General features: G+C 45.0%; 1 protein-coding gene across 4 annotated transcripts in view; it reads left to right on the top strand.

Annotated features, from left to right (window-relative positions):
• The window catches only part of NDOR1 (NADPH dependent diflavin oxidoreductase 1), a 100,281-nt gene that overhangs the window by 53,565 nt on the left and 21,021 nt on the right, over positions 1-25,695 (top strand). For all 4 annotated transcript variants that reach the window (XR_003858183.1, XM_029612355.1, XM_029612356.1 and 1 more), the window contains 5 exons: positions 43-144; positions 3,763-3,966; positions 7,382-7,503; positions 9,069-9,289; positions 25,456-25,563. Coding sequence is in view for 3 of the 4 variants with exons in the window: in XM_029612355.1 (XP_029468215.1) it covers positions 43-144; positions 3,763-3,966; positions 7,382-7,503; positions 9,069-9,289; positions 25,456-25,563 (757 nt within the window). In the remaining variant the exon portion in view is untranslated. The remainder of the gene's footprint in view (positions 1-42; positions 145-3,762; positions 3,967-7,381; positions 7,504-9,068; positions 9,290-25,455; positions 25,564-25,695) is intronic.

The following is a 25,695-nucleotide window of genomic DNA, read 5'->3' as shown; positions in this document are numbered from 1 at the left end:
GTGAATAATTATATTTGTCTTGTGTTTCCTTACCTGTGGCAGCCCAGATGCGGTTAGTGACCCATGGCTTCAGGATCTATGGGGTAAGATTCTGTCGCTGTATCCACTGCCCCCAGGACTCAGCATAGTCAGCAGTGATGTGTTGTAAGTATTAGGAATGATTAGAGGGTATTTACTTTAACTGGATTCCTTGCAGCCTACATTACCTTTTACTAGACCAATATGAGAGTCACAAGATGATGTAGCCTATGACTCGATTATGAGTCACATCTCAAGAAGGAACCTATGTGGTCTCAAGAGTTCATGTAATACCATTTTTTTTCTGTTGCTGGTATCACAAAGAAACATAGAGCATGATGGCAGATAAAGACCATACATCCTTTCCATTCTGCCCATCCACATCTCCTGTTCAGTTTTATAGTCCCTTTCTTTCCCTCAGAGATCCTCTGATCTTGTCCCAGATTTTCTTGAATTCTGATATGGTCCTCGTGTCTACCAATTCCACCTCCACAGGGAGGCTGTTCCATGCATTCACCAGCCTTCTGAAAATAAATATTTCCTTAGGGTACTCCTGAGCCTACCAACTTTCACCTTCATCCCATAACCCCTTTTCTCTCAGCGTTCAGACATGTGGATCCAGAACAAGTGGGTTATGCACCTCTACCAGCAGAAGGAGATGGAGCAAAACTGACATCATGGTGTATATATACCCCTGCACTGACATCAGCCCACTAGTATTCGCCATCTCCAGCAGATGGTGGACGTGCATCTCCCTACTGGGGATTGCCTAACGTTTTTAGAAGGAGAAAAAAAGAAAGAGCATTAATTCTCCTCACTCTCCTGAGGTGATACCATATGGTCCTTCCCTCAGTTGAGAATTCCTGAGGTGATATCTTGGATTCCTCCCTCAGATGAGTTCCTTGGTCCGGTAGCTGATTTTCAGCTGGTGTGGACTTAGCTATAAAACACAGCTGAAAAGCAAGTGGGTGCAGGAAGCCGAGCGCGGCAGTGAAGGTATATGCCCTCTCCGTATACCATCAAGCCCAGCATCCTGTTTCCAACAGAGGCCAAAACCAGGCCACAAGAACCTGGCAATTACCCAAACACTAAGAAGAACCCATGCTACTGATGCAATTAATAGAAGTGGCTATTCCCTAAGTATAATTGATTAATTTGCTGAGCGGCAACATGGACCGCCTTACACACCATTTCCAGGTATTATCACCTGGTTGTGCAGGCACAGGAGGACACAACCTTTGCACGAGTAGTGTGGATTGGACTGCGGGCAGCCTCCTGCCCTCTTCGTGAGTAGCTTTGGTATATCCCACTTGTTCTGGATCCACCTGTCTGAATGCTAAGAAAGGAGAAAATTACTACTTACCTGATAATTTCCTTTTACTTAGTACAGACAGGTGGATCCACCTTCCCGCCCTTGGCTGCCGGCGGGTTGTGCTATTGTCCTCCTGTGTGGTTGTGTGTTCCAGGGGTTACTGGTAAGTGTTACTTCAGTCCCTAGACTAGTGTTAATATATTCTTGTCAGAGTTCAGTGTATTCCTGTTAGCTGAGTACTGGAATTGTTATCTGTTAATAATCAAGTTTTGTTAGTTTGTCCACAGTTGGCTTTTGCAGAGAATACTGGTGGGCTGATTTCTGTGCAGGAGTATATATACCATGTTGTCAGCTTTGCTCCATCTCCATCTGCTGGTAAAGGTGCATAACCCACTTATTCTGGATCCACCTGTCTGTACTATAGAAAAGGAAATTATCAGGTAAGTAGTAATTTCTTCTTCTAGAGCCTCTTGAAAGAGACCAGCCTGTTCATTAATTACCTCTAAGCTATTTAAATGTCTCTATCTTATCTTCCTTATCTCGCCTTTCCTCCACGGTATACATGCATAGATCTTTGTCTGTCCCCATATGCTTTATAATGAAGACTGTTGACCATTTAAGTAGCTGCCATCTGTATTGACTCTTTGTTTTATATTCTTTTGAAGATGTGATCTCCAGAATTGCACCCAGTACTCCAAATGAAGTCTCACCAAAAACTTACACAGAGGCTGTCACCTCCCCCTTCCTGCTGGCTAATCCTCCATCTGTGTAACCAAGCATCTTTCTGGTTTTTTGCCATGTCATTATCTATCTGTACATCCACCTTCAGATTATCAGATATGATCTTGCTCTTATTTGTGGAGAGAACTTCACCCCTTGTACTACTTGGGTTTTTGCAACCCAAATGTGTGACCCTGCATTTGTTTTTACAATTAAATCTTAGCTGCTGAACTCTAGAACCTTCCTCAAACTTCACTAGATCCCTCCTTATGCTTGCCACACCTTTGTACACTATTGCAAATTTTGGTATCATCTGCAAAATGGCAAACCTTTTGCGATAGATTTTCTGCAGTATTACTGACAAAAATGTGGAAGAGAACTGGACTGAGGAGCAATCCCTGTGGCATATCACTGATAAACCCCTTTGCTCGGCGTGAACTATTTACCACTACTATTGTCGCCTCCCACTCAGTCATTTTATGGCCCATACTTAGGGCGTTTAGTTTGTTAATAGAAACCTGACAGCGGCCTTGCTGGAATCCAAACACACTGCATCTTGCTCTCTCCCCTGATTTAACACTCTTTTCACTCAAAGAACTTGATTAGATTCATCTGACAAGAGCTATCTCTGATGAAACCATGCTGCCACCGATTCTGTAATCCATTGGATTCCAGAAACTGCATTATCCTTAGTTTTAGCAGCAATTCCATTAATTTACTCGCCACCAAGGTCAAACTAACTAGCCTGTAGTTATTAGATTCTTCTTTACTTCCACTTTTATAAAGCGGAACCACATCTGCCTGTCTTCAGTCCTTTGGAACTACTTTGACTCTAAGTACCCTTAAAACTCTCTGATGTATCCATCTGGCCCCATTGCTTTATCTGTATTTAGTATTGCTAGTTCCTCGTGAGCACAGTCTTCTGAAAACTGATTGAGGTCTACCTCACTTCCATTCCCGTTTATTGCAATTTTCTGTGGTCCTTCTCCAAGCCCTTCCTCATTGAACTCTGAACAGAAATATATTTTTAGCAATTCCGCTTTCACTTCATCAGCCTCTACATAGCCCCCCCCCCTTTCAGCTCTAGGTCTAACAGTCCCAGTTTTGTGATTCCTCCTGTCACCAATAAATAAATAAATAGATAAATCAATGTCTTTTTTGCCCTGCTTTACCATATTAGCTATTTTTTTCTTCCATGTGCGCCTTCACTTTCCAGACTAATTTCTCAGCTTCTCCAGGTATTGTTTCCTATCTTCCTCTTTCTGCAGTCTCTTATAGGTAAAAAAGGTTCTTCCCACTATTTCTGCTCCTTCATGAACTGCCCTGGGCCGTTACCTGGTTGAGTCCTTCAGGATAAATGTGTGGCTCCTGGTTAGAAGGAACAGAGGCCCAATTTGATATTTTAACATTGAGTATCTCCCAAAAGGCTTTGAGAAAGGAGCTGAACTGCTAAGAAGGACGCGCCTCTTTTTATAGTCTGGAGGCAGGGATGGGCTGTGAGTAACGGGCAAGACCCATAAGAGGGACTTTGCATTTTAAAGGGGGCTGTGTGTGGTCTAAGTCTAAAACAGTGGTCGCGTTCTGGCCTGCTTGAGGCACATCACAGGTAACCCTGTTCTGGAATTAGTGACACCCTCCTGGAGGAAGGTTTCCTTGGAGACTTGGTATGAAGGAGATAGCTGATTTCCTGTGAACACGTTTTTTTTTTCCAGGTTACCATGCAAGTTTACACTTTGTTTCCTTGATGATGACATACATAACAAGAATGACCGAGTGTCAAGCCTGGACCCGGGAGCTGCCCCCTCAGAGCTGCATCCGTTCCCTGCACTCATGCTGTCCAATGAAAGAGTCACAGCAGAGTCTCATTTCCAAGATGTGCGACTTGTCGAATTTGATATAACCGGCTCTGGGATTGAGTGAGTAACAAGAGAGGCAGTGATCACTGAGGCACCGTCTGTATGTTGTGTATACATGTGTGCTATAGGAGCATGTGTATTATGGAAGTGTGTATATTTGTCCTGGAGGACTTCACGTGTGACTGGATATATGGAAAGGTGTATAAATGTGCTATAGAAATGTGTATGTGTATAGAGAGAGAGGAATATTTTCTAGGAATGTGTGTATGGAAAGGTGTGTTTAAATGCCATGGGGTGCATATGGAAAACTATACAGTGCCTTGTAAAAGTCTTCACACCCTTGTACATTCTGCTGTCTAGAAAATACAAATCAAAATGCTTTAAAATAGAAATTTCATTGATCTACACAACATACTCTACACTTTAATCATGAAAATAAATTCCACACATTCCAAAATGTGTAAAGATAAAAACAAAAAGTCTTGATTGCATTAAGTTTTCATATCCCTTGATTCATTACTTGGTGGAAGCCCTTTCTGAAGTAGTAGCCATGAGTCATTTAGGATAAATGTGTGCCACTTTGCACAGTGGAATGGTGCAGTTTCTGCTATTTTTTTTTTTTTTTTTTTTTTTGGCAGAACAGCTCACAGCTCTTTCAGGTTGTCTGGAGATGGTCTGTGGACTACAATCTTCAAGTCTTGCCATAGATTTTCAATAATTTTCAGGTCTGGGCTTTAACTGGGCCACTCAAGGGCATTCACTTTCTTCTTGCTGAGCCTTCTGTTAGGTTTTTTTGTGCTTAGAATCATTGTCCAGCTGTAAGATGAATCTTCTTCTCAGTCCCAGGTCTTCGGTAGACTGGAACAGGTTGTCTTCAAGGCTCTGCCTTTACTTTGCACCATCCAGTTTTCCCTGTATGTACCCAGATCAGTCCAGACTCCTGAGTTTATGCATCCCTGTCAGCAGATGGAGACAGAGAAAGTTTTACTGACACTGCTACATAATTCCGTGTACCACCTACAGTTCCTCAATATTTCTCTGTCTCCCACAGATGGTAGATGGTGCAAACCCTGAAGTTCTGCAGTCTGGAGAGTACTTTAGTTTTGTGAGCCTTCTTCCCAGGGGGTTTTGGGTCCTGGAGGATCTATCCTTGTCTGCTTGAGGTGGACGAGCTGGGGGGGAGGGTCGGTGATCTTTTTGTATGCTCGGTCCGTTGTCCCGTGGGGTGTAAATCTGGTGGTCCAGAACCCTCCCCCTCACGAGGCTGCTAAAGTGGCTTTGGGCTCAGGGCAGCCGTTTTTTTCTCAGCTTGCCTCTCCTTTTTTGAATTGGCTGATCTTCCTGTAGTGCTGGGCAGCTCTTTATTAAATGCTGAGGGAATATTTGCTAGTATTTATTAAAGTTAAAAAAAAAAAAGTTGGGAGCCAGAGGAAGGTCTATTCAGAGGTAATGCGTGGGAGGCCTGATGGTTCTGAGGGACGGCTCTTTTCCCTTGTGAGTTGCCAGTAAAGGGAGAAGGGTTTCTTTTGCCTCTCCCGATTGTTGGTGCATCCTGGGCGAGGGAGAGGGGTTTGGTTCCCACTGAGCACATTATGGTATGCTGCTCAGTGCCGGCGCATCTGAGCTGCCTTGGGCTCTGTGTGTCTTGCATTTTGGGGGGAGAAGGGCCAACTGAGGGCCTGGTAGTTGCGAAAAGAAGTAAAATGAGTTCAGTCTCCTGCGGCGGCTGTACCTGTGCGCCGGAGTTCAGAGCGGGTCGGGGCCTCCTCCGTTGGCACGGGAACAGCAGCCATTTTGGATTATCATGCGGCACTGACCGCGCCAATGGAGGAGGGGGAGATTTTTTCCCAAGGCTTTGCCCAGTCCATGTGAGTTCTGTGGAGGAGCAGGGGAGGACAGATGAGGTTCTTCCCTCAGATCTGCTGGTGGCTGGGTCCCCTATAACTGGGTCCACTCAGTTTTCTGCTGCTCCTTGGCCTTTTTTGGCAGATTTTGTTTTACTTCTGCATAAAGCTTATTTAGCTTAGCAGGCAGGGCTGGGGACCCAGTCTCGACCTTCTGTGTGTCTGGGATTGGGTCCCAGACCTAGGCAGACTTGGAATAAGTGGAATTTGCTGGGTCCTGATCCAGCCGGCGAGGGTCAGAGGGAACACCCAGGGATCTGGGGTGTTGATGTTGCAGGACCAGGTTTGATCTGGATGCGGCCAGCATGGTTCCGGGGGATGATCCCCGTTTTCTGAGGGGGATGACCACAAGGTGGTCCGTTTGTTCCATAAGGAGGAATTAGGCCCTTTGATTCCTCAGGTGCTAGAGGAGCTTGGGTTGAAGATTCTACAAGAAGTCTCTGACATGGAAGGGGCAGACCCAGGCCTGGATGGGCTTAGGGGGTCCCATGAGGGCCTTCCCCTATCATAAGTTGGTGAAGAAGCTGGTGGATCGGGAGTGGGGAGTTCCCGACGCTGGCTTAAGAGTGGAGAGGGCGATGGCAAAGATTTATCCTTTGCCTGAGCAGACAGAGCTGTTTTCTCTTCCTAAGGTAGATGGCGGTCATGAAAAAGATGACTATCCCAGGCGCGGGTTCCACAGCTTAGAAGGAAGTACAGGATCGAAAGCTGGAGGTCACCTCGAGGATTTTTGAGGTGAGGGCCCTGAGCTTGCAAGCGTCCATCTGTTCCTGTTTCATGCAAAGAGCTTGCCTATGTTGGGTACCTCAATTTCAGGACGGGCAGGCAAAGTCTGGTGACGAGGCAGGTAAAGCTGAGCGCTTAGAGGCAACAGTGATGCACGTTGCGGATGCCTTGTATGATTTGGCCACTGTTAGAAACAGGATGCTGGGCTTGATGGACCCTTGGTCTGACCCAACATGGCATGTTCTTATGTTCTTAACTTTCTCACACATTATGGGATCCGCAGTGTCAGCCAGGCGGTTGTTATGGCTGCATAACTGCTTGGCAGATGTGTAATCTAAGTCCCAGTTGGGTTCTCTGCCCTTTAAGAGACATTTCAGTCCAGAACCCGCCCAATCTGTGGAGGTGGAGAGTCGTCTGCTCAGCTGAGATTTATTGGTAGGGAATACAGATTTTCATGGTATGGAATACAGACTTGTTGAAAAAGTTTTTGTAAATTTGTTGTTTGTTGGTGCTTTTACAATTTTTTTTGTGCTTGCGTACAGGTCAATACTGAGGAACTGCAGGTGGCACACAGTATTATGTAGCAGTGTCTGTAAAACTTTCTCTGTCTCCATCTGCTGTCAGGGATGCATAAACCCAGGAGTCTGGACTGATCTGTGGTACTACAGGAATGAAAATTAGCAGGTAAGAACCAATTTTCCTTTCTCTCTGTTTTCCTAAGCCTCCTTGCCCTGCTGCTGCAAAGCATCCACACCACACAGTGCTGCCACCATCATGCTTTTCTGGATTTGATTTAATCTATACGTATCTCTTAGCATTGAGACCAATCATGCCATATCTTGCAGGTATTCTGCCGGAGATGTGGTGATGATCCAGCCTCAGAACTCACCAGAAGATGTCCAACAGTTCTGTCAACTTCTCCAGCTCAGTCCCAGCCAGAAGTTTATACTGGTCTCGCATGATCGTTGTGAGTATTGCCCCAGTCTTCTCAGTCCAATCTCTTCATTTTTCTTGCACACTAAATCCCAGAATAATGTTGCTTATTTTAGTATTGCTAAGTGATTATTATGTATTTTTCACCCAAGTGCCACACACAGAGGAAAATCAAAGATCATCATGTGATGCGGTAAGGATAAGCTGAGAATTTAAGCCAAGCAGTTAAACAGATGAGTTTTTAAGTTCGGAAGATTCACCATAAAGTAAACAATACAATTGTAATAGGAGATTTGTTACTCCAATATTGATTAGGTAAATGTCTCATTGGGACATGCTGGGGAGGTAAAGCTTTTAGATGCTATAAATAACTGCTTCATGAAGCAGTCGATTCTGGAACTGATGGTGGAGGGTTATTCTAGATGTAATCCTGACTGCAATGCAGAATCTGATGCAAGTGTTTATAGTGGTGGGACCACTTGGCAACAGTGATATAATGCAATCAGATTTAACAGATTACTGAAGGGAAGGCATTAAGGAAAACTACTGCAGTGGCAGTTAACTTTAGAAAGGGAAACATAGTAATGATGGCAGAAAAGGACCAAATGGTCCATCCAGTCTGCCCAGCAAGCTTCCCAAGGTAGTAACGGCTACTCTGTGCAGGCCATTGCCATGTTTCTCTTAAGGGCAATGGGAGGATGAGTTTGTGAAATCTTCTTGGTTGCAGCAAAAACCACACTGATTCCCGCCTTTTATAATGCATTCTCAACTTTTATTAATATAAACAGCAAATTAGCATACCAGTAGACTGCCCATCTTTTACTGGGTGATGAGCCTTCTTGAAAATTCAGACAGTGCTGCTTGACGTGCTTTGCTTATGGCTTGGCCGTAGAAGCAGTCTTTGTTCTTTTTCCCTTATATATGCGTATCAGTACCCCAGACTATAGAAGTCGAGGTCCTCTTGGTTGTTGTCCGAATCCAATTCCCCTTTTACCCCTACCGTCAGAGTAGGGCACAATGTTACAGTTCCATTAAAAAACCACACACAAAAACCTATGTCTATTACATTTATGGTGGAAACAATCTACTCTAAAATACTTTTTATTGTTTAATTTATATTTTTTAGAATATTCTTTTAATGAAAGGAAGGTGGTAGTTTCATATCTTATACTATTTTAAGGTAGCATCCCGGTTACCAAAATAGAATCGTCTTTGTAATCATCAACTCATCACCAACCGCCCGTGTGAATAATATGTGAATAGTGCCACAAATAATATGATTTTTTTATTTTATCATGGAAAAAAACTTGTACTCCCGCCCAAAAGTAATATTATATTGCGACTTCAACTTGCCATGTTTAGTAGCACTGTACTCGAAACACAACCCCATAGCCATTCACGCCCCCTCCTATATTGCCATACTACCATAGGCTATCATGCTTATTAATATTCTCTGCTCCAGGAGCTGTTTCTTTACAAACATTCTTGCTTCATTTTTGTTTAATGTAGCAAGTGCAAGGCTCTTCTTTCTGTAGTAGCACAGAAACAAAATTAGTATCAGCTCATCTTATCAAGCCTGTGTTTATTTTCTCTTTGAAGCAACTCCACTTCCTGCCCATCTGCCACAACCTTGCACTGTACAGTACCTGGTTGAACGTTACTTAGACATCTCCTGTGTCCCTCGGCGTTCCTTTTTCCAGCTGCTGTCCTACTTTTCTTCTGATAAGTTGGAACAGGAAAAACTACAAGAATTCAGCTCTGCCCAAGGCCAAGAGGAACTGTACAGCTACTGTAACCGACCACGTAGGACCACTCTTGAGGTAGGAAGAGGACTGATTATTCTCCTGTTAAATGATCCAAACCTATTTCTCTGTATGCTGTAATATGTCCCTGATTGGCAGGGCCTAGGTTGGAAGTTGCATAGAAATATTTGTACCTTTTTATCTTCTATAAATGTAAAAATTCTAAAAACATTTTTCCTCTTCATCCAGGCAAGCCAGTCCACACCAATGGGTTGCTCACTCCAACCAGCAGCTGGAGACTGAGAACGACGACTTGCTGACGTCCTTCTCATATAGCTCACCACAGACATCAGCCAGCCAGTATTTCTTCATCTCCAGCAGTCCTTGCTTGTGGACTTTAGCCTGCCAAAACTGAACAGGCTAGCCTGACCTCCTGTGGTGAGAGCATTTGCTCCCTCCCTCAGTTGAGTGTCTGATATGTCAGGAGCTTCAGATTTGTCTCAGGAGGGAAATGTGGACACAGCTCCTCCTAGGGGAGGGGAGGAGTCTTCCCCTCCGTCTCTCCTGCCAGTTCCCATGGGGGTGAGCTCGGAAGGGGCTTTCCCTACTAAGGCAATGAATCTTTCCACCGTGTCATGGGTGTACTTTTTTTTTTTAAAGGATTGCAGGTCTTTTGTAAAGGGCAGGAAGAGCCCTGGATGGAATTTCGGGAACACCCGCATCAGTGGTCTCCCTCCTCGAGATAGCAGAAGCAGTCAAAGGAGGATTCGCCCCGTCCCCGTCCCCCCGATGGGTAAAGCGGAGAAGGCCTCAGCTGCTGGGGGAGAAAGTGAAGACGCGGATCCTTCAGGAGACTCCTTGGAAGAGTTGAGATCCTTGATGGGGCATCCCGATAAGGCAGTTTTGGAGGAGGGGGAGATGCTTCCAGATGCAGAGCCGCACAGGAAGATGCTTTGGCGTTTTCACAGAGATAAGATGCCAGGTTTGATTTTACAGACTCTGAAAGCCCTTGGTTATGAGGAGGCCTTGCCTGCAGCGGCTCAGGATCCGAAGAAGAATCCTGTGATGTTAGTTTGCGAAAGGCATCTTGTTTTATTCCTCTCCACGAGGCTGTTCAGGAATTGATCGATTTGGAATGGAGTTCTACTGAAGCTAATTTTAAAGGAGGGTCACACATCAGCAGGTTTGTATCCTATGGATCTTAAAGCTAGGGAGCAGCTCCAGTTTCTCAAGGTGGATGCCCTGGTCTGCATGGTGCCAAAACGTACCACCATTCCAGTGGAAAGAGGTGTGGCATTAAAAGATACCCAGGATCGAAAGATTGAGGCGATTTTGAAACAGGCCTTTGAGAAGGTGGCCATGATTTTTCAAATCTCTGCATGCTCTTGTATGGTGGCCAGGGCCGGATTACAGTTGGCCCAGGAGGCATTGGGCAAGAATGGCCCATATCTGGAGCCGGGAGCTGCGTTCTTGGCAGATGCAAGATATGATTTGGCGCATACAGATGCTTGGAGGGTGGCTTTGGTGATTGCAGCCCGAAGACTCCTCTGGTTGTGGAACTGATTCACTGATACTATTTCATAGTCCAGTCTCGCCAAGTTATCTTTTAAGGAGCACTTATTGTTTGGGGAGGAATTAGAGAAGATGGCGGATCAATGGGGAAACTCCAAGTTTCGTTGGTTAACCAAGGACAGGAAATCTACTCCTCGGTTTTTGTCAATGAAGGGGCGATTTCAGAGCACTCAGTATTTTCGCTCTTGCAGAGGTCCAAGGGTCAGGGCAGGTATCCATATCTGGCGAGCCATCCAGAAAAGGACTTGCCCCAGGAGGCCCCCCTGCAGTTGTATCAGGGTTGACTGATTCATCAGTATCCCCCTGAGGACCTCCAGGCGCTGCAAACAGTCCTAAAACCTGCGTGCTCTCTCTGTATGCCTCTTTTTGGACGGGTTGCTCCTTCCATCACGGACCGGGAACCGGATTTTCCACCCAACCTAGCCTTGCACTCTGCGGCCTCCTTTTTTGGCCAAATATGCTTTGTACATTAAAAGGACAAAACTGCTGGAGAAAAATTGGGAGTCATCCTCAATCCCCCCCCCCACCCACCCACACACACACACTCAGGGGAAATTCACCAGCACCACCATCAGTTGAAGTGAGAGGACAATTCTCCCTCTAGATCCCGCTTGTACTGTAGGGGAGAGCAGTAGAGGAGATCTCCATGCTGCAGGCACCGTCACCGCCGGCCTTGATGCACCTGACAAAGTGGCCACTGTTCCCACATCAAAATTGCTCTCCCCTGCTGAAGGCCTGGAGCCTCGGGATGCCGCAGCAGATCAGGGACCAGGGAGAGAAACTCCCAACGAGCCTTCTCTTCCCTCTGCACACCTGGAACACAGGACCTCCCTGTTTAATCTGCCCTGCGATCCCTCGCAGGCGCAGCAAACCATGCAGCACACCATGCCACGTGGTGGTCCCAAAATGCGCTGGAGGCTGAGAGAACCCGACCATGGTAAACATTTAACCATGTTGGGAAGCACAATCACCGGCATAGGGAAAAAAAGCAAAGAGACTCTGTTCAAACTTTTTTTTTTCTCTCTCATAACTTTAATCGCTGACAGAAAACATAAAGGATACTTCCCTTGTTCCAGTCAGCAGAAGCAGAGCTGCTAGTCCGGACCACCGCTACCTCATGGGGGATGAGGGATCTGGACCACCAGATGTCCACCCCACCGGTACCTCCGAATGAATTAACAGAAGGGTCACCAACTCCCTGCTTGTCCGCCTCAAAACCGGGAGAAATAGCCCCAGCAAGACCTCATAACCCCCTGGGAGGATAAAGAGTTAAATCTTCTCTTTTCTTTCTTTCTTTCTTTTTTTTTTTTTTTTTTTTAGATCTCTCCCCACTGCAGGTTTTGCACCATTTACCATCTGCTGGAGACAGAAAAATGCTGAGGGGCTGCAGGTGGCACACTAGGTTAAGTCTAACTTGAGTGAAACTTTGTCTCCATCTGCTGGCAGGGATGCAAAACCCAGGAGTCTGGAATGATCTGGGTACGAACAGGGAAACATGAATATAACCGTGCTTATCTGTATAAGTGATAACCGGCTAAGTTTAGACCTGCTCTATAGCACATCTAACTTAGCAACATTCGACACAAAAAAAAACAAAACATGATAAGGTAAAACAAATAGAAATTAAACTATAAAGATCACCTAGACCATATCAAAAAATACTACAAAATCCACTAATAAAAATTTGCTAATAAAGACTAAGGGAAGCAACTATTTTATAACATACTAGCAGTACCCGGCCATTCGTTGCAGTGGCAGAGTCAGGTTCTTCACCCTCCCTCCCCCTTCCCCTTGCTCATTTACCTCAGTCACTCCTCCTCCTCCCCCTTGGTCACTCACCCCCCCTTCCCTCCCCTGTCCCCACTCCAACTCTCTCCCCTCACACTCACCTCTCCCCTCATTCTCCCTCCCCTGAAATGTATGCTTTCTTAGGTAAGAGGACCCAGACTGTAAGAAGCAGCTAGGATGCCGATTGAGAAAAAAACACCGAAATAGAAATTGGTGGTGGTAAACGTGGTCCGTCAGTGGGAGGTTGTGCGTGTTCTGTATCAAAATAGGGGAGTGCCTAACCAAGTTACCACTCTCTATTTAGTTAATTGTTTTGTAGAGGGCTAATTAGGTGCCTTTCTGAGATCAGGGACGATTTCTGTTTGTGTTTGTGTGTGCCCTCCGTCTTTCCACCCCAAAAGAACCCCACCATAAATGCAGTGTTTAAATACGCGCCCCCCCACGAGAGTTGCAGAATGACCGAAACACCCCCTCCCTCCCCTGAACACGCGCGCAAGAAAATAATTGCGGCCCCCCACCGTGCAGCCCCCCGGATACCTGTGCAAACAGTCAGTCGGTGGAGCGGGTGTTCGGTTCGGGATCGAAGTCTTGGGTTCGGGCCGTCAGCTGCTAGCAATGAAAATGGCTCCGACGGCCCTTTGACCTGACTATGTCACTGTGGAGGAGTAATGGGAGCGCTAGGTTCCCTGACATAGTAAGGGCAAAGGTCCGCTGGCTGCCAGTCCTGAAAATGGCGTTGACGGGCCCTCGCCCTTACTATGTCACATGGGCTACTGCCGCCATTGTTGTCTCTGAGTGGCATAGTAAGGGAAAGGGCTGTCGGCGCCATTTTGATTGCTGGCAGCCGACGGCCGTAGTGTACGCAATGTGTCCCGGAACGTTCTTGGCCCCCCCCTGAGGGACTTTGTCAAATGCCTTCTGAAAATCCAAATACACTGCATCTACCAGTTCACCTTTATCCACATGTTTATTAACCCCTTCAAAAAAATGAAGCAGATTTGTTAGGCAAGACTTCCCTTGGGTAAATCCATGTTGACTGTGTCCCATTAAATCATGTCTTTCTAAATGCTCTACGATTTTGATCTTAAGAATGGTTTCTACTATTTTTCCCGGCACTGAAGTCAGGCTCACTGGTCTATAGTTACCCGGATCGCCCCTGGATCCTTTTTTAAATATTGGGGTTACATTGGCCACCCTCCTCTTCAGGTACAATGGATGATTTTTAATGATAGATTACAAATTTTAACTAATAGATCAGAAATTTCATTTTTGAGTTCCTTCAGAACCCTAGGATGTATACCATCTGGTCCAGGTGATTTGCTACTCTTTAGTTTGTCAATCTGGCCTACTACATCTTCCAGGTTCACAGTGATTTTGTTCAGTTCGTCTGACTCATCACCCCTGAAAACCATCTCCGGACCTCATCCTCATTAGTAAACACAGAGGCAAAGAATTCATTTAGTCTTTCTGCAATGGCTTTATCTTCCCTAAGAGCCCCTTTAACCCCTCTGTCATCTAATGGTCCAACCGACTCCCTCACAGGTTTCTTGCTTTGGATATATTTTAAAAAGTTTTTATTATGAGTTTTTACCTCTATGGCCAACTTCATTTCAAATTCTCTCTTCGCCTGTCTTATCAATGTTTTACACTTACCTTGACAATGCTTATGTTTTATCCTATTTTCTTCAGATGGATCCTTCTTCCAATTTTTGAAGGATTTTTTTTGGCTAAAATAGCCTCTTTCACCTCATATTTTAACCATGATGGTAATCGTTTTGCCTTCCTTCCACCTTTCTTAATGCGCGGAATACATATGGACTGCGCCTCTAGGATTGTATTTTTAAACAATGTCCAAGCTTGCTGAATACTTTTAACCTATGCAGCTGTTAGAGCTGCAGATTTGCTTATTGTCCCCCTTCCAGTTATTAGTTTAAATTTGATCATGTTATGTTGCCAAGTGGCCCCACCACCGTTACTTCTCTCACCAAATCTTGCGTTCCACTAAGAATTAAATCTAAAATAGCTCCCTCTCATGTTGGTTCTTGAACCAATTGCTCCATGAAGCAATCATTTATTACATCCAGGATCTTTGTCTCTAGCAAGTCCTGATGTTACATTTACCCAGTCAGTATCGGGGTAATTGAAATCTCCCATTATTATTGCACTGCCAAATTGGTTTGCTTTCCTGATTTCTCTTAGCATTTCATCATCTGTCTGACCATTTTGTCCAGGTGGACGGTAGTATACTCCTATCACTATACTCTTACCCAACACACATGGGATTTCTACCCATATAGATTCTACTGAGCATTTACTCTCTTGTATGATCTTTATCCTGTTGGACTCTATACCTTCCCGGACATAAAGTGCCACACCCCCACCAAGTTGATCCTCCCTATCATTGCGATATAATTTGTACCCTGATATAGCACTGACCCATTGATATCCTCCTTCCACCAAGTCTCTGTGATGCCAATTATGTCAATCTCATCATTTGCTGCTATACACTCTTAACTCTCCCATCTTACTTCTTAGACTTCTGGCATTGGCATACAGACATTTCAAAGTGTGGATTTTGCTTGTTTTAACAACCTGCTTTTCAGTTGTTTGGGATAATTCGGAACTCATTAGCTTTGGTGATTTTTTTACATATAGGCATATGAACTATGTTTGCTTTTAATGGAACCTCTCTGTTGGGATGCCCTAACTCTCCTGTTTCATTAGTATCCTTCAAGGATACATTTCTCCGAACCATGCACTGCTGAGTGACTGGTGGCTTTCCCCCTTGTTCTAGTTTAAAAGCTGCTCTATCTCCTTTTAGAAAGTTAGTGCCAGCAGCTTGGTTCCACTCTGGTTAAGGTGGAGCCCATCCTTTTGGAAAAGTCTCCCCTTTCCCCAAAAGTTTCCCCAGTTCCTTACAAAGCTGAATCCCTCTTCCCTGCACCATCGTCTCATCCACTCATTGAAACTCTGGAGCTCTGCCTGCTTCTGTCTGACCATTTTGTCCAGGTGGACGGTAGTATACTCCTATCACTATACTCTTACCCAACACACATGGGATTTCTACCCATATAGATTCTACTGAGCATTTACTCTCTTGTATGATCTTTATCCTGTTGGACTCTATACCTTCCCGGACATAAAGTGCCACACCCCCACCAAGTTGATCCTCCCTATCATTGCGATATAATTTGTACCCTGTCCCATTGATATCCTCCTTCCACCAAGTCTCTGTGATGCCAATTATGTCAATCTCATCATTTGCTGCTATACACTCTTAACTCTCCCATCTTACTTCTTAGACTTCTGGCATTGGCATACAGACATTTCAAAGTGTGGATTTTGCTTGTTTTAACAACCTGCTTTTCAGTTGTTTGGGATAATTCGGAACTCATTAGCTTTGGTGATTTTTTTACATATAGGCATATGAACTATGTTTGCTTTTAATGGAACCTCTCTGTTGGGATGCCCTAACTCTCCTGTTTCATTAGTATCCTTCAAGGATACATTTCTCCGAACCATGCACTGCTGAGTGACTGGTGGCTTTCCCCCTTGTTCTAGTTTAAAAGCTGCTCTATCTCCTTTTAGAAAGTTAGTGCCAGCAGCTTGGTTCCACTCTGGTTAAGGTGGAGCCCATCCTTTTGGAAAAGTCTCCCCTTTCCCCAAAAGTTTCCCCAGTTCCTTACAAAGCTGAATCCCTCTTCCCTGCACCATCGTCTCATCCACTCATTGAAACTCTGGAGCTCTGCCTGCTTCTGGGAACCTGCACGTGGAACAGGAAGCATTTCAGAGAATGCCACCCTGGAGGTTCTGGATTTCAGCTTCCTACCTAAAATCCTATATTTGGCTTCCAGAACCTCTCACCCACATTTTCCTATGTCGTTGGTGCCCACATATACCATGACAGCCGGCTCCTCCCCAGCACTGTCTATAATCCTATCTAGGTGACGTGTGAGGTCTGCCACCTTCGCACCAGGCAGGCAAGTTACCAGGCGGTCCTTACGTCTACCAGCCACCCTGCTATCTACTTGTCTAATAATCAAATCACCAACTATGATGGCCGGCCTAACCCTTCCCTCCTGGGCAGTAGCCCTGGGAGATTTGTCCTCAGTGCGAGAGGACAATACATCACCTGGAGAGCAGGTCCTTGCTACAGTTACTACAATTCTCCACTATGGTAATAAAGAGTAACATGGTTAAACTACAGGGGTACAAGACTCATTGTATTAGTACAAAAGGCATGGCGCCACCATAGTTAGAGTAAGGTATCTCATATAAAATGATTTGGTGGCTTAGAAACAACAATAAAAAAAACATGAGTAAACATGAATGTCAAGGTGACTAGTCAGAATCAGCTAAAGGGGCATAAGTTTGATACCAAGAGTTGAAAGGAGCCCAGACTGCTTGGAAAGTAGTCATTCGTTTATGACGTATGGTGGTGAGACGCTCCAAAACTTGTAGGTGATGTAGACGTTGTATAAAGGACTCCTGTTTTGGAAGATGGGGAGACTGCTAGTGACAGGCCAGCGCCACTCGAGCTACAGTATAGATTTGTTGACAGAAGCTGAGTGGGTGTCGGTAAGCCCTCTATGGGCATCCCTAGGAGTACGTTAGTTGGGGATACAGTGATTGTCTGCCCTACAATTTGGGCAGTCCAGGCCTCTATTTGCGACCAGTAGGGGGTGACTACTTGACAATTCCACCAGATATGTATATATGTGCCCTCTTTTCCACAAAGGCGCCAACAGGTATTCGGTAAATGAGAATACATTTGGTGCATGTAGGTGGGTACGTAGTACCACCAATAAAGGATTTTTAGGCATTGTTCCTGTAGGTGAGCTGAAATGGAATTTTTCCGCGCTATTACAAATAGTGTCTTCCGTCTCCCATTGTAAATTAAGTTCCTTTTCCCAGGAGAGTGAAGATTCTAGCTTGGTAGATTGGGGGCCCAGTATAAGTTTATAAAGTTTGGAGATTGCACCTTTGACAACCTGTCTCTGCATACAATATGTTTCAAATAAAGATTTGGTGACGGCTATTTGAGAGGAGGAAAGCAAAGGTCTGAGGAAGTGCGCTGCTTGTGCATATTCGAGAAAAGAGGATGGGGAAGGTTCGTTCTCCCTTACAATATCAGAAAAAGGTAAAATCCTTCCCTGGGTTAACCATGAGCCGATAGTTATAAGGTTCTGAGCCTTCCATGATTGGAAAGCCCGCCTGGGGAGGCCCACCGGGAATTGGAGATTATGGAACAGGATAGAGGATTGGTGATAAAGAGTAGGTTCCACCAGTTTCACCTTCCAATGAGACCAAATCAGTAGCGTAGTTTGGAGCGTAGGTGGAAGATTAAAAATTGGTTGCCAAGTAGAGCCAGGTCTGCCAGAAGAGCGCTGTGATGGGCTTCTCCCCTAGGAAGTGTTGTTCAGTTGACTGCCAGGGGGCTGTGTGTTCTCGGCAGTTATGGATGTATAGTATCACCTTCAGTTGAGCAGCAGCATAATACCATTCCAAGTTTGGGACACCCATCCTGCCGTGGTCTCTGGAGCGGTATAAAACTGATTGAGCAATCCTGGGTGGTCTTTTCCTCCAGATAAAGGCGAATAATTTCCGTTGTGTTGACTGCAAGAAGCTAGTGGAAAGGAAAATGGGTAGTGTTATGAATAGATATAACAGTCGGGGAAGAATATTCATCTTAATAATGGCTATGTGGCCTAGTCATGAATGGGAGTCCTGATACCAGCGGAGTAAATCGTCATCAGTGGTCTTGAGCAGTGGTAAATAGTTCAGGTGATGCAACTTGGTGACATCCGCATTAAGATATATACCCAAATTTTTGATAGGTTTGGCCGGCAATCGAAACGGGAGTGAGAGTTGTAGTGAGTAAGCCTTCTGGTCAGGCACATTGACATTGAGAATTTTGGATTTTTCAAGGCTTACCTTGAAACCTGAGACAGAACTGAAGCATTGAATCGCATCCAAGGTTGTTGGGAGCGAGGTTTGCGGATGACTAAGGGTGAAAAGGATATCATCTACAAAAAGAATAATTTTGTAATGTTGTGGTCCAAGATGTTTGCCATGAACATGATCGTTCCTTCGGATTGCAGAGGTGAAGGGTTCAAGGAAAAGGGCAAAAAGCAAGGAGGATAGGGGGCAGCCTTGGCGCGTACCCCGTGCTATAGAAAAGCTAGAGCCATATCCACCATTGACCTTCACTTGTGCAGTAGGCTGACAGTATAGTTGTTGTATCCCGTTCACAAAATGATCCCCAAAGCCCATTTTGACAAGAGTGCGAAACAAGAATGACCAGTGCACCATGTCGAATGCTTTTTCTGTGTCAACCGTCAGGAGTACACTGGGGATATTTACCCGCTTAACCCACCAGAGGAGATCAACGGTCCGGCGTACGTTATCTGAGGCTGACCTGCCAGATATAAATCCTGCCTGGTTATGGTGTACCAATCCTGGAAGTATGTGATTAAGCCGTTCCGCTGGTATGAGTGCTAATAATTTGAGATCGAGGTTAATTAAAGAAATGGGGTGATAAGACCCACATAAAGTGGGGTCCTTGCCAGGCTTAGCAATTACTGAGATGCCAGCTATGTTGGAATGAAGTCCTAACATCTCACCATCCCGCAGTGCATTAAATGTGTCAGTCAAGATAGTAGCTAAGACCCTGGAAAAGGTTTTATAGTATTTACTGGACAGCCCATCCAAGCCTGGTGCCTTGCCAGGTTTGAGGGACCTGATTGTACTTCGAGAAGGGACATAGGTCTGTCCAAGGTAGTCCTTTGAGGGAGAGTTAGTGAGGGGATGGAAACATTTTCTAGATAGCTATCAATGTCAGAGGTTGTAATGTTGATGCGAGCAGTATATAAGGCAGCAAAGAATTTAGTAAAACGTTGGCTAATGTCTGCAGTTTGTGTTAAGTCACTCCTATCATTTTCGATTTTAGCAATACTATTACGGAGTACCGTACGCTTGAGGCGACGTGCCAGCAGCCTTCCTGCTTTATCGGTACCTTCGAAGTAAGCTTGTTTCGTGATGTTCAGGGCGTGTAGCAGTTGCGCATCATCCAATGCTTGCAGTTCTTGTCGGGCTGCTGTCAGCCGTTTCAGGACCGCGGGGGGAGAATGTTAACATATGTTGGCGAGACAGGTCTTTAATAATCGTGGAGAGATGAGACCGTTTTTCTCTCTTTATTTTTTTGCAATAGGAGGCCCTAGAGATAAACTCTCCCCTAGCATATGCTTTGGAGCATACCCATATCATAGTGTGGGTGGATTCTGAATTATACTGATTGTGAAAATAATCCTTCAATGAGCGTTCAAGTTTTGCAACAAAATCAGTGTCCTCCAAGAGAGACTCGTTCAGTCTCCAATATTGGGTGCCTCGGAACATATCCTGGATATTTAGATCCATCCATACTGGGGCGTGATCCGACCAAGTTATTAGCTCTATTTCCACCCGCAATATATTGTTTTGGACACTTTTGTCCACCAGTAGATAGTCAATGCGGGTGTAAGTGGAGTGAGCATGGGAGTAATATGTATATTGGCAAGAGCGGGGATATCTTTGGCGCCATACATCTACAACACTCCAGTCTTCCATAAGGTGTATAAGTGTCCTGTGTGCCACCACCGCTGTTGGTGCTCCCACCCGTGAGTTGTCAAGATCAGGTTTTAGGGTTAGATTAAAGTCTCCGCCTATTATTAAATGGTGATCAGCATGAGTAGATAACCTGTTTTCTAGCTGTTTCAGAAATTGCATCTGGTCAGAATTGAGGGCGTACACATTAATTATTGTGATTGTTGTGGCACCCACTCCAGTAGTTAATAGCAAGAGCCTACCTCCAGGATCAGCGTATTGGTGTATGACCTCATGAACAACAGTAGCAGAGATTAAGATGGCCACACCAGTATATTTGGCCCTTTTGGAGCTGGGCGCAAAATATTGCATCGCGTAGTTTTTATGAGTAAGTAGCCTCTCATACCTAGCCTTCAGGTGGGTCTCTTAAAGGAGAGCCACGTCTACATGTAGGGTATTTAGATCCTGAAATAGAAGGTGGCTTTTTTTGTAAGTCTGCAGTCCCTTGACATTCAAAGATAACACTTTAACCATCATCTGTGTGATATACTCCCAGGCCCAAAATGCAGAGAAACATAGCCATGGTTATGTAAACAAGAACTCGTGCTATACATAGTGGGTCAAAAAACAAACTGGCAAAACAATGTTTGGTGTATAACCCCCGTTTATACTGCGTTCTGCCCCACTTACTTGGCAGAAAATCTTTCCCATGGGGGCATGAGCAAGCATTGCTCATGCATTGCTACTATATCGATCCCCACTATGAACACCCCAATGCAGTCTCATTAAAGTAACAATAGTCCAGAACTATCAATCCAACAATTATCTAGATACCAAAGAGTGCATAAAAGATGACATATTTCAAACTGAGTCAGCAGATAAACTGCCCCATCAAGACATCAAGGTTTAGGAAGCTGGGGGCCACCCAGCTAACGGATAAGAATTGGCCCAGTCATTAAAGAATCATTTACCGCACATGGCACTCCACGGGTCGGTTCATCCCTGATCTGATAATGTAGGTTCTTGTGATTGACGCCGCAGTCTCCGACGGCCTTCTGCTGCTCGCTGCCAGCGTGGGTGGGTATCACGTGGAGGGAGTGACATGGGATTTGCCAGCGAGATGAATGACCGGGATGCCTGCCTTTTTGAAGGCCTCTGCTGCTTCCATAAGATTTTTGACACGATGAGAAGTGCCTTGCACAGAGAAAAAAAAGACCGAAGGGAAAAATCCAGCGGTAGCGAATGTGGGCACCGCTCAAGGCCTTGGTGACTTCGAGCATGTCGAAGCGTTTCTTCAAAGTGGTCGGAGCCAAGTCTTGAAATATAGCGATACTATGGTCGACCCACTGCCACGTAGGTTGTTTCCGTGAAATATCATAGATGGTAGATTTCTGGTGAAAACTTTGCAGGCAGAAAACAATGTCCCGCACTTTGTTGTCCGCTCTGGGGCCTAATGCTCTGTGTGGATTATTGGCGGGTTTTCGGTGGACCCTGTGGGTTGATCTGAGACAGCTTTAGTGAGAAAGAAGGTACAAATTTTCTTCGCAACTTCAAACGGGTCTTTATATATATCAGACTCAGGAACTCCCCGTATCCTGAGATTGTTCCGCCTAGAGCAGTTTTCTAAGTCCTCCAGCTTCTCTTGGATAGCTTGGTTTTCGGTCAACATTTGCCGATATTGGGTGTTACATGTCGCCATATTAATTGCTTGGCCCTCGGCACGCTGCTCCAACTCATCAACTCTGTTTCCCAGCTGCGCCATGTCTTCTTTGAGTTCCTCCATAGAGGCGAGCAGTTCGCTTTTGTGTTGACGGAGGTCTGTGTGCAGCTCCGAAAAACTAGAGACTAGTAGGGATATCCTGGATAGTATGTGCTGTGCCTGGATCAGTATAATCGTCCCCGATAGTCATTTCTTCCTGGGATCCCGCGGTTCCGGCAGCCTGTATGTCCACTGCAGGTGGTGATTCTTGTGCCTGTTTTTGAAAGCCATAGGACTTTAAATCTCCTGTTTTCCGCTTAGTAGCCATTCTGATATCTTCGTACTAGTTCTGGTAGCAATTTAATGATAGCAATATGAGATTTAAGCGAATTTTAAAGCAAAAAGGTGGGGTTCAGAGCGGGAGCTCAGAGCTCACATGTCCATCCACAACGCGCGCTCAACAGCACCCCCCAAGTACATTTATATTTTATTTAGAACTAGCTGTACCCGGCCACGCGTTGCCGTGGCTCAGTCTGGTTTAATTTCACAATGCGCATTAGCTCTGCTCCAGCCGTCCCAACTCCCTCCCTCCCTTTCCCGGCGGTGGACGGGCTGGCTCGGAGACTCTTTTACCCTTTCCTCCTCCTGTGTGTAACTGTCCGGCAGTCCCTACTCCCTCCCCCCTTCCCCAGCGGCGGAGGAACGGGCTGAGCCGTTTCTCAGAGCGCGTTGCTGTAGCTCAGTGTGGTTTAATTTCACAATGCGTATTAGCTCTGCTCCGGCCGTCCCAACTCCCTCCCCCCTTCCCCAGCGGCGGAGGAACTGGCTGAGCCGATTCTCGGAGCGGCGACTCATCTGCCCTTTTCTCCTCCCCTCTGTGACACCCAGCACGTAGCGCAGAGCTCTATGGCCCGCACATGCGCGGTAGAGCTGCTCTCTACTGCGCATTTGCGGTCCGTCGGTCAGAGCCCATTTATATTGTAGATAGCATGTGTTGCTTTTACGTCCAACAGATGGTGCTGTTTTTCCCAAAAAGCATGTTTTTACAAGGGACCAGCCAGTGACAGTGCTCTTTCCCTTACTTGCGTGAGATGTGCTGATTTGACAGAGGGGACAGTTAGTAGAGCTTTATTTGCAGATCTCAGGTTTCTTTGTGGTACGTGCACGCGCAGTGCCGTGTTAAGCCAGTCGGCTTTTTCATCGTGGATTAGTTTATGGATTATACAAAGTGCCTTATATTGTATTCTTTGTTCAATTGGAAGCCAGTGGAGTTCAGCAAGTGTTCCTGTAATATGGTCACTCTTTTTTTTGCCTGTCAAAACTCTGGCAGCGGAATTTTGCAATATTTGCAGAGGCCGAATTGTAGATTGAGGTAGTCCTAACAGCAGGGAGTTACAATAATCTGTGCTTGCAAATATCATTGCATGTAGAACTGTGTGAAAATTGTTAATCGTTAGTAGAGGTTTTAATCTTCTCAGGATCATTAGTTTTGCGTAACCTTTTATTTTCTGTGAGATGTGTTGTTTCATGTTTAGCTCAGGGTCAATTATTACTCCTAGATTCCTAACTTTTATTGCTAACTCAGCGGTTTGAATATTTTTGATTGTGAATGTTGGTTGTGTGTGGTGTGTGTTTTTACGTTCCAGGTGTAAGAATTCAGTTTTGTCAGATTTCTTCATTTGAGCTCCAAGAAGATGGTGACCAACTCCTTATACTATAAATTTCTGCATACTACCGCTTCTTATGGGCTACATGTGTCAGTGGCTGCCACTTGGGCTAATATCTTAGCTCAGACTATAACTGTCAATGCTATTCGTACCAGATGGTGTACGAATCAGCAAGTAGCAATTAGTGTATACTTGAGAGAGCTGCACTTTAGAATCCTTCATAACCTCATTATCTGGCCACGGAAAGCATTCCTTGCGGGCATTGCTGCTTCTCATGCATGTCTTAAATGTATTCAACCTAATGCCTCTTTATTACATTGTTTATGGGAGTGTTTTCCCCTTCAGGAGTTTTGGACATCAATACTTCAATATTATAATGAAGCAGCTCATCTACATTTGAACTGGGAGGTACAATTCTGTTTACTAGGGATTCCGAATTCCCGGCACCAGATCTCTGGAGGACATATACAATTCCTGCATAAAGGAAGATTGGTGGCTCTACGTGTGATCCTCAGACACTAGCTATCCGCTAATCCTCCGTCGTTGAAAGAATGGATGGACTCTATGCTTGATCTCTATCTTTTGGAAAAAAAAATCCATTCCACTGAGCTCCCAGAAAAAACAACTACAGTTTACCTCGATATGGAAACCTTTCATGAGTTCCATGCCGATTGATGTAGACACTGCAGCCACAAAGTGATTTACATATCACTTGCACGACCACCCGAGAGATATGCTGCCTTCTCCTGCATGGCCGTTCTTCTGGGTCTTTCTTCAGTACTGACGTCGCCTTTTCAAATCATACCCCTACTCATACGGATGGAAAAACATCACAATAAGCTTAGGGTGCTGGGGGGAGGATGGGTGGGATGGAAAGGGAGGGCGCCATGGGGGTTGGTGATTAACAGGTTTCTTTGATGGTTTGTTTGACTTCCTTACCATATATTATATTGTCGTTTTGTAGTGGTATTGTAATGTTTTAAATTGAAAATTCAATAAAAAGAATTAAAACAAAAGAGCGTTTAGGGGAGAATAATTATTAGAGCATATTGGGAATAATAGTGGGCCTGTAAGCCTATTTTTAAAGGGAAACGCCCTGCAGTTTTTCCCTTTAAAAATCCACTGGCCCACCAGTGTAGCAGGGATCTCTTACCCCGCATGCTTTGCAGATTTACAATATGTGGGGTAAAAAAAGTGACAGGATTTCAAATTAAAATCCCAATGCATCCCTGGCTCTGCTTCTTTTCCTGAGGAGGGGGGGAGTGCAATTTTTAAAGGTGTTTTTTCCATGGGTAAATGCCCATTCATTCATAGAAATTGCTTTGAAAATAGCCCCCTAAAATGAGAGTTTATGGGTTTACAGTTACATGCAAATGTGACACAGAATTGCTACAGTATCTTAAGAACATAAGAAATGGTATATTGGGTCAGACCAGTAGTCCATTGAACCCAGCAGTGGCCAATCCAATGAATTTGGAAGAAGTAACCAACTGCTCCTAATAGGGAGATCCATGTCCTTTTGTTCGCTCTCAGCTTCCAGCAGTAAGAGGCTGCCATTTTCCCAGGCTTACCTGGCTAATGGTGAATGGACCTGTCTCCCATAAAATTGTCAAAATCTTTTTAGAAACTAAACTGCACTACTTGACCACATCTTCCAGCAACAAATTTCAGAGCTATATTTTGTGTTGATTGAAAAATGTTTGTTAAATTTATTCTAAATCTACTATCAGTTAGTGACCTGTGAGTGTTATTCTCAGTTACTGATACCCAGGGGCATCACTAACTGGCCAATGCTGCAATCCTAAATCAGTATTTAGTAGGATTCTTAGGTGGAGTATATTGGAATGACCATATGCCATAGGGAGAAAAGATTAATGATGCTTATATCTAATGTTTCCATATTAATTGTCTGATTTGTCCTAATGTCCCTGTTCCAGGTTCTTTTCGATTTTCCTCACACTTCCCGCTACATTCCTCCAGAATACCTGATTGAGCTAATTCCGAGGATTCGTCCGCGTTCCTTTTCCATTGCATCTTCCCTCCTGGTGAGAACTTTGTGTGTCCCTAATGTGAAGATTGTCTCCGTCTTTCAGGATTATGGAGGGGCCTGCATTTCCTCTACCTCCTAGGCGGAAGGGTGTTACCTTTGGCAGCACTTTTAACTAAAGTCCACCGAG

The sequence above is a fragment of the Rhinatrema bivittatum genome, chromosome 8 (genome assembly GCF_901001135.1).
Source record: "Rhinatrema bivittatum chromosome 8, aRhiBiv1.1, whole genome shotgun sequence".
NCBI classification, from domain to species: domain Eukaryota; kingdom Metazoa; phylum Chordata; class Amphibia; order Gymnophiona; family Rhinatrematidae; genus Rhinatrema; species Rhinatrema bivittatum.
Note: the sequence above shows the minus strand (reverse complement) of the source record. Positions and strands in the feature narration are given on the sequence as shown.